Raw genomic sequence first — 8,356 nt, forward strand, 5'->3', positions numbered from 1 at the left:
GGGGATCATACTTAGGCTGCCCTTTTCCCTCTTTCTGTGTGGGATCTTGTTCTTTGTTTGTGTGCAGGTAGTTTGCACAACGAAGCTGTTCGGTCGTTGTATTCTTTATTGTTTTTTCTTTTCTAAAGTTTCACTTCGTTAATAAATTATGTGGAACTCAAAGAACGCTGCGCCTTGGTCTCATCCTTCCGACGACACRCGTTACAGTACCAAACAAAAAGGTTGAACTTCTGTACCAAACAAAAAGGTTGGACTTCTGTACCAAATGAAAAGCAGTTGCAATACATTTAAAATATATGTTTTGACTATTGGTTTCATTACATTGCAATTACAATTTATCTTTGTATTACAAAATAAAATTATAAAATGGGGTAGCCTTTTCAACAAAGAGAGAACTGTATTGGATTTTGGAAATGGCAGTAATATAGTGGTGGGAGACACAAGTGGTGAAGGATTGTGGTTAATGGTGTCTTTGTTGCCGCAGTAGCACTTTACGTGCAGTGTTGTCCATGACACATTACAAAAGATTTCATTCTATGCTCTTTCCTTTATGGGGCACTGTTATGATAACTGTCAATATCTTATGACACCATGTCATAATGCAAATAAATATATTGGTCATGACATGCAAATACTGTCTGTCATTCCAGTTGACAAAGCTTTTATAACTTTTGTGTCTTTTTTTTACATGTCTTATGACACTTGAATTATGATGTGCATAGGACACTTTTATGGATGTGCCATGAACAACACTTCAACTTAAGCATTACCGTTCCTGCCTTCAACCCAGGAGGGCAGGCCCCTTAGCTGGTTACCAGGCAACAGAGCCCAAAGAACCGTCTCTTCCTCTGTCGGACCAGTGGGTAGGGAGTTAGGTTCAGCAAGCTGCTGTCATCTGGGTACAAACAGAGATAAGCCCATTACATGTCCAAACTAATCTCAAAGTCATTTTAACTGTGTATCTAACTCACATAAGATCCAAGCATAGAAACCATGTGAGCGCCCCTGTGGAGGCCCTACCTTGGTTCTTCAGTGGTAAAGGCATCGCCTCCCTGAGTTTACTGAGAAGGTTCTTCATCTCTCTCATGTCCCTATGAAATCATATTCACGTAGTGTTCATGTGTGTTTTGCTAATGCACACAGCAATTTATGAATAAAACACACAAGCCGCCTACACTCAAGAACTCACAAGCACTACACACACACACACACACACCACACACAAACACACACACACACACACACACACACACACACACACACACATACACACACACACACCAACACAACACACACACACACCACACAACCACACACACACACACACACACACACACACACAGTCATGCCCCAACCTCTCCGAGTATTGTCCCTATGCATCTTGTGGTGACCAGCCAGCAGCCAGTTGGATAAGTCCAGGGGGAGACAGCGTGTCTTCATAAGAAATGGGCGATGTTGAAGCTCTCATCCATCTTACTGTCAATCCTGCGGGACGCGCCCACACAATCCATTCCCTGGGCAACACACACACACACACACACACACACACACACACACACACACACACACACACACACACACACACACACACACACACACACACTATTAATAATAGTAATGTAATAGTCATTACATGTTTTACAAAATAAACAGTGAATTGTAGCTCAACATAGCTCAGTTAGGATTGTTTTTGATCCCATCAGGCTTCATATCTCTGGCTATAATAGTGATTTCAGGTTATAACGTTGCTATGTCATTTTATGTCAGGCATTCCCTACCTTTCCTGTGGAGCTGCAGGGATCCCAGCAGACAGACAGACTTGAGCATCTCTGTGATGTACATCTCCAGACAGCACTGCAGCTGGATGAAGAGCCTGCAGATCTCTGGGTGAATTTCTCCGTCCTCAGGCCTGTGGGGCCAACACAAAAATGCCAGTCAACATCGGGATTACCCATGAGATGGCATAATACTCTGTCTGCTTGCACAAAACTTTGCTTTACATCTACAATGTTCCTTTACCACAAGGATGTACATAAAAGTCCTACACAATTAAGAACTATATGACATTTTTTCAATTTAAATAAGGTGACAGTACAACAACAACAACAACGTCTGGGAAGCCAAGGTTCAGCCAAAACGACAGACCTGAGGGAACAGAGAGAGTATTTCCACTTCTTCACACATAGCATCAGTCCATTTTGTACATGAAGATTCACAATTGCTTGGATTAAGCATGGGAAATGTGGGGACGTAGTTCTTTTTCTTGTTTTTTAGGCTTCAAAGGCCCATCACAGTCAAAATTATGTTTTCCTGTGTTTTGTATCATATTGTACAACAGCTGATGAAACTAACACTGTAAAAGTGTGGAAAATGTTGATCAGTGTTATTTCCTGATAGTTTCTGGTTTAAAATACAATCTACTCAGGACATTATAATCAGCAGGTGTTGCATGGGTGAAGTTTTGGCTTGCCTGGTAACATCTCCAAGCAGTATAAATTGTAATAGACCAACAACAAAAAGAGTTCCAAACCTCTTTGTCAATAATCTCTCCCCATTAGACCCCTCCCCCGCTTTGGTATCCTTCCCCACCCCACTCAGACCACTCCTAGACAGTCCTAGCAAAACTCTTGGTTCAGAATGATTTTTTGGCTAAAAAGCTATTATTATTTTTTTGTTGTTGCCATTTTAATGGAAAACGATTACGGTAACGTACTGAATTGATTCGATATTGAGATTTTAAAAAAGACTGCATTGGACCTTTAAGTCTTTTTCACATGAGACTTCTCCAATCAAGCTGACTTTTTGTTCCAAAAGCCTTCTACTCCTCTCTGTAACTAGCATGGTCCCATATCTGTTTGTGCCATCATGCCACTCCTTGCCACTCAGCATGAAAAGGAGTGGCAAGGGGTAGCATGATGGCGCAAACAAACTGGTACCCAGACTAATCTGTAACTGCTGAGATAATGTTTTTGTGTGTTAATTGGATTTTTCATGCATTTAATGCTTCTTACATTTCTCACAAAAAGCAAATTTGCTCTCTCAATCAGCTTTGTGTTTCCTGCCAGAGTGCTGCTAGCTGGCTAAAGTACTGCTGTCATCAATACCATCCTTCTGCTTATCGGATTTCCTCTGGCATATTGGAGAGGTCCTGCATCACTCAGACAGACAGACAAACAGACAGACAATGGTGAAACTAGGGTTGTAGTTTGGGAGGGGGGGGGGGGGATTCTAAAAAGGTCAAGTTTTATGGGGAGGGGTCCAGTCATGCTGTATGATTCATGCTAACACAGCCATGTCTCTGAGTGTCTCCATGTGTSTCTGAGCTCTGAGAGGAGCCCAGGCTGTCACAGGTGTGGCTCACTACCCCAGCCAAGATGCACAGGCCCTGTCATGCGTGTGACACGCAATGAAAGATACACATTCTGAAATCACTTAAAAGACACTGCAAGAGGATTCATTATTAAATGGATAGGTTAAAGCAAGGYGGAGTACAAACATCCACATTTAACCACACAATATTATCATATCGTAAAAAAATTATGGGGAAACTGAAGAGGCAATGCTTTATTTATAGCTAGTTCATGCGGGTTAACATAAGAATTGAGCCAGTTTGCTATAGCAGGAATACAATCCTGCAGCAAAAGTAAATGTGAATGATGTGGATTATAATTAATGGGAAAAAAATGTAGGGGTTCATACAGTACATTTTCCGTATGGGAAAATCAAGTCTGAAATTTCAAAGTGGAAATTACAAACTTCAGAAGCCTTAAACCTCAAATACACTACARGTTTATTTGATCACTCTGTCGCAGTTCCCCTGCGATAGAGTGATCCAAATCAAATGAAGATCTTACATCTGTAGGAAGACTAGAAACCTTCCACAGAGATCTATGTATAAGAGAAGTAGGAAGTATATCACGGGCACTGAAAAGATATGAAAAGCTGGTCGATAACCTGTAATGGTAACAAGTCATGTTGTTAGCAGCAGGTTTCCATTGTCAAATTAAAGCTAAATCCTCCAAAGAGGTAATACTGCTTTCTCTCAAAAATGTCCTTGGTCTGGCATTGCCCCAAGATCCACAGACCAACTCCATTACTGTCTGAATCAACTCCAAGCTCAGTGGAACTCTTCTGCAATACTGTAGCCAAATGTCCAACTCCTAAGCAGCAGGATTAAGTATAGCAGGTCAATATCACACTCAGAGACTAGGATAGCCCACTAAACTGTAGAAGTGCATGATCTCAAATGCTCTCACCAGTCTCTCTCTCTCTCTCTCTCTCTCTCTCTCTCTGTAGCCTATTACTCCACGTTTCTCTGTTATATCCTTCATCTTTCATAAGAAGACAGAAAAAGACATGCAAATTACAACCCTGTACAGACCAAGAGATCAAAGCTCACACAGGCCACTCTAGACTGAAAGCAGAGGCTGAAACCTAAGTTACATTTCCAAAAGGAGGTCTTTATAGAAGCCCGTGGCCCATGTCTGTGAAATTGCCCCAACGCTGTCTTTCAGCACCAGGACAGCGACCGCTACTTACCCTGAAATGACTGACAGGCTCTGGTTTGCGGCTCTCGCCATCTCGCAGCCTTTAGTTCGGGTCTTGTGCATCTCGGCCCGTAACGACGGGCAATCGACAGAGATCTCGCCAATGGAGATGACCAGCTCACGATACAGCGCCACAAGCGTGTTAAACTCCTGCACAATCTGAGAAATAAAAAGGAAACCAAAATGATCTGGACCTAGAATTTCCTCTGTCGTGAGCCCCAGCGAGACCTTGCAATGTTCTTCCATATAGGTTAACTAATGCGGGCTATTGCAAACATATGTGCCTTTCTGATAGGGTATTGTTAGAATTTCACAAGCAGACACATTTGCAATATAGGCCTACTTGTGACAGCAGTTGCCAGAACAACGTAGGTTATCAGATAAATTGTCYTCTTATATTCACAGGTAGGCTGTCAATTTAGCAGCTTTAGTTTTTTTCATTGGTGAAACAATTCATATTTCGGCACTGCAAGTTCAAGAACTAGGCTACCCTAGCCATTCAGCACCATCCTGCTTATGGACATCAACCATATTTCAGTGGATCGTTTCTCTATACTAGAGCTTGAATAAATTGACTGCCATTTCCAAAAAAGCATTTATCCCTGGACAGGGTTATTAGGCTATTCTATCCTCCAATATACAAAAGATAGGCTAATCAATATTGATGCCTAAAAACATTACGATATGCATAGGATATGAAATGACAACTAGAATGTCTATTTCAAAACGAATCAATTAGTCATTGACGACAACCCCGTATGATAAATTCGGCTATGTGCATCGAATTAGAGCATAGGATCTTTTGGATGGGACAACGCTCGAGACTCAGACACGTTCTGCTGTTCTTCCCGTGATGAGACTTAGTGACGTTTACTGATGTATGTGAGGGGAGAGAATATATTATGGACGTTTCTGCCAGCACCTGTCAAATCAGTGTCCGTCTCCGTCCATCAAACAGAGCCGTTAGACAACTTTGTAATGTGGGCGATACTGGAGATCATCCCAAATCAGCGTCAGACAGGCTTTCAACACGTGACGCTACAAAATGCAAATCGCACTATCGCAATCAGTGACAAAGAAGGGGTAAAAAAACATGAGCAGGTCATATTGTCTTTGCAACAACAGCAACGCAAATGTATATCATTTCCCCTAGACAATACATAGAAAGGTGGGGGGGGGGGGGGTCCGTTTGTTACCGTTTAAGCAGCCTACATCAGTGCAAATTTTATGAAATTAGTTAAATAAAGAAAGAAAGAAAGGGTGAATGAATACACGACTAGCTGCATCATTTCCTGCAGAGGAAATACGCGCTGTGGGCTACATGTCACAAGTTCCATACCCACCATTCTGCAGTCCGCCACGGCGCGCTGGGCTTTGCGGGTGCTCTCCGTGCTCTCCCTCCTCTCCGGGTCTCGGTAGGGAGCCTTGCCGATCTGGAAGATGTTCCCGGCGGATCTGGGGCGGTTCTTGCGCCCATTCGGTGCAGAACTCATGCATACACATCCACTAATAAAACAGCTCTAATACAGAACGTTGTTTATCTACGTCCCCCTGAACTCCACCACCACCTATTCGCCGATATCCTGTTCTATCTGTCGTTTGTGGTGTCGAAACCTCTCCAGTAGGATATATCCTAAAACGGATAGGATAGATAGTTTATCTGTGGTGTATTACTGCTCTCTCTCTCTCTCTCTCTCTCTCTCTCTCTCTCTCTCTCTCTCTCTCTCTCTCTCTCTACCGTCTAAGAAGAATAATATATTTTTGCAGGCAGCCGTCAGAGCGCAGAAGTACCGGATGAGCGCTTGCGACTTCTCTCCGCATTGCCTCGACTACAAAGGGGGCGCGAGTCACCTTCACTCCAGCAGTCCAATTGATGGTATACGGTAACCGTAGCCTATACACACACGCGACCCGGGGTCCGGCAAGCTGAGGCGTCCTTCCTCGCGCACTGCAGCTGTGATGGGCCGTAGAAAGCAATCACTGGTATTCACAAAATGCAACCATTTCTTATAATTGTGCGTTTCCATTAAACACGGAGAATAAGGCTTGAGGAGGGTCTTCGGCAATGTAGCTATGCAAACATTCCCTTTTGGATTTTTTTTTGTTGCGAAACGTCCAAATAAAAAAAGCTATGTCACTTCAGGCAATGATAACACTTGCTTCATCACTAGACCTACTAGAAACAGAGAYGAAAGCAATTCCTGGTTGCCAAGATGCTGAATTTGTTCCCAAGGTGTTTTTCTTCGAGTGTCTCCAGCCGAGTGTATCTAACCTTGCCTTGGTGAGGCAGGAGACAAGCAGTTGCTKCAGGCCTGACGTGGCTGGCAACACTGCACACCCATAGGACAGGAATACTAATAGGACCCAGCAAACCAGAGCCTAGACTCGGGTAAAATTCTCATTAAATGTATTCTCATTAAATAGCCTAGGCATAGCCTAGTCTAGCACTACCATGGGAAATGGTTACACTATGAAACAATTAATTATATTTGCAAAAAGTCGTCAAAGGTATTAGATAGAATTGCAGTGTCCACAGTGCTGCAGTAGTGCTTGGACGTGGAGCTGTCCAGTTGCTGAAATCCCACGCGCAGTTTTTCGTAGGATAATTAGTCGGTTCTAATTTCTTATGTAACATATAATTAAACAAATTTAAACAAGACTCGCAATAGCCTAAACCTTTGCTATTTTGTGATATTGGATGACCTAGGCCTGCTGTAGCCCTTTCCTGCAGTCAATGACCAAAAGCGCCCTCTTTGGCCTCATGGGTGGAATGTTATTCATATATTTCATCATTAATAAAAACTTTTTTTTACTTCGAAAATCCGGTGTTTCTATGTCAAAGAGTTTTGTTATATTTCAGTCTCCTGTGATGTATTTGAAATGTAGTATTGGGATGCAAACTCAAAATGTAATACATTTCAACTCTATATCTGACATGGTACAGTGTTGTTCTTTTTTAAGCCAATAACCATGTGTGTGAGGTGTATACTTTTGTTTCGAAGTAGATTTGTTTAAGACTTCCAATAATGACTCTATGTGACCCTGATTTAGCCCACTGCAGTAATTAACCAGATGGTAGAAATGCCCTAGGTTAGTTGTTCATTGCGTTCGTGCTCTTCTCTTCAGGGTGCGCGACCGTTAATCTCCAAGGAGATACATTCGAGTTCGAGTTCGCTGAACTGTGTCATCTGAGCAAAAAGGCGAAAGACAGCAAGTTCTGCAACAATCACTAACAGTAGCCTAATAAAACATGGATGAATATCTTTTAAGTTTGGAAACAAATGTATCTTGTAACAAACCAGAAGTAGTTCTCACTATTTTACACTTCAATGATGTGTACGAAATAGAAGCAAGACCAGAAGAACCCGTTGGCGGTGCTGCAAGGTAAAGGTTAGCTAATCCTAGCAAGCTAACGTTAGTTAGCGAGTCTCGAAAGGAAATGTAGGCTCAACATTAACTTTAACGTCAGTTGCCTTGATCCAGCCTTGTGGAAACTTCACTTTGTCTAGCTTTGGGCAATCTAACTAGTCTTTGTATGGGATACATTAGAATTTCACAAAACGAAATGTTGGCTGTGGTTTTCTCCCCCCAGGTTTGCCACTGCTCTAAAAGTATTCCAGTCGCTGAATCCTTTAGTAGTTTTCAGTGGTGACTGTTTGAGCCCTTCTTTGCTAAGCACAGTCACCAAGGGAAAGCACATGGTAGATGTTCTAAATAAATTAGGAGTCCATTGTGCGGTGTATGGTAAGTGTGTCTCTCCAACCATGCATTACTATTTCATTGTATACACACAAATAATCCAGAGAACA

General features: G+C 42.4%; 1 protein-coding gene across 1 annotated transcript; it reads right to left on the bottom strand.

The window, feature by feature from the left end:
• Positions 1-6: 6 nt before the first annotated feature.
• Positions 7-6,850, bottom strand: LOC111957577 (regulator of G-protein signaling 7-binding protein A). The gene is made up of 6 exons (XM_023978434.2): positions 5,891-6,850; positions 4,540-4,706; positions 1,770-1,909; positions 1,392-1,434; positions 1,021-1,091; positions 7-895 (listed from the first exon to the last, which is right to left on the bottom strand). The coding sequence occupies exons 1-6, from the start codon at positions 6,038-6,040 to the stop codon at positions 804-806; spliced, it is 663 nt and encodes a 220-aa protein (XP_023834202.1). The 5' UTR covers positions 6,041-6,850; the 3' UTR covers positions 7-803.
• Between the last annotated feature and the right edge of the window lie 1,506 nt (positions 6,851-8,356).

This window comes from Salvelinus sp. IW2-2015, linkage group LG33 (genome assembly GCF_002910315.2).
Source record: "Salvelinus sp. IW2-2015 linkage group LG33, ASM291031v2, whole genome shotgun sequence".
Lineage (NCBI taxonomy): Eukaryota > Metazoa > Chordata > Actinopteri > Salmoniformes > Salmonidae > Salvelinus > Salvelinus sp. IW2-2015.

What these genes read in the sequence shown, in the direction of transcription:
- LOC111957577 (XM_023978434.2), bottom strand. Translation starts at nt 6,040, where the DNA reads ATGAGTTCTGCACCGAATGGGCGCAAGAACCGCCCCAGATCCGCCGGG. An exon ending in CCACAGGAAAGGTAGGGAAT is followed by an intron (nt 1,435 to 1,769) that starts GCCTGACATAAA and finishes TTTCTTATGAAG; the next exon opens with ACACGCTGTCTCCCCCTGGA. An exon ending in ATCCAACTGGCTGCTGGCTG is followed by an intron (nt 1,092 to 1,391) that starts GTCACCACAAGA and finishes ATGATTTCATAG; the next exon opens with GGACATGAGAGAGATGAAGA.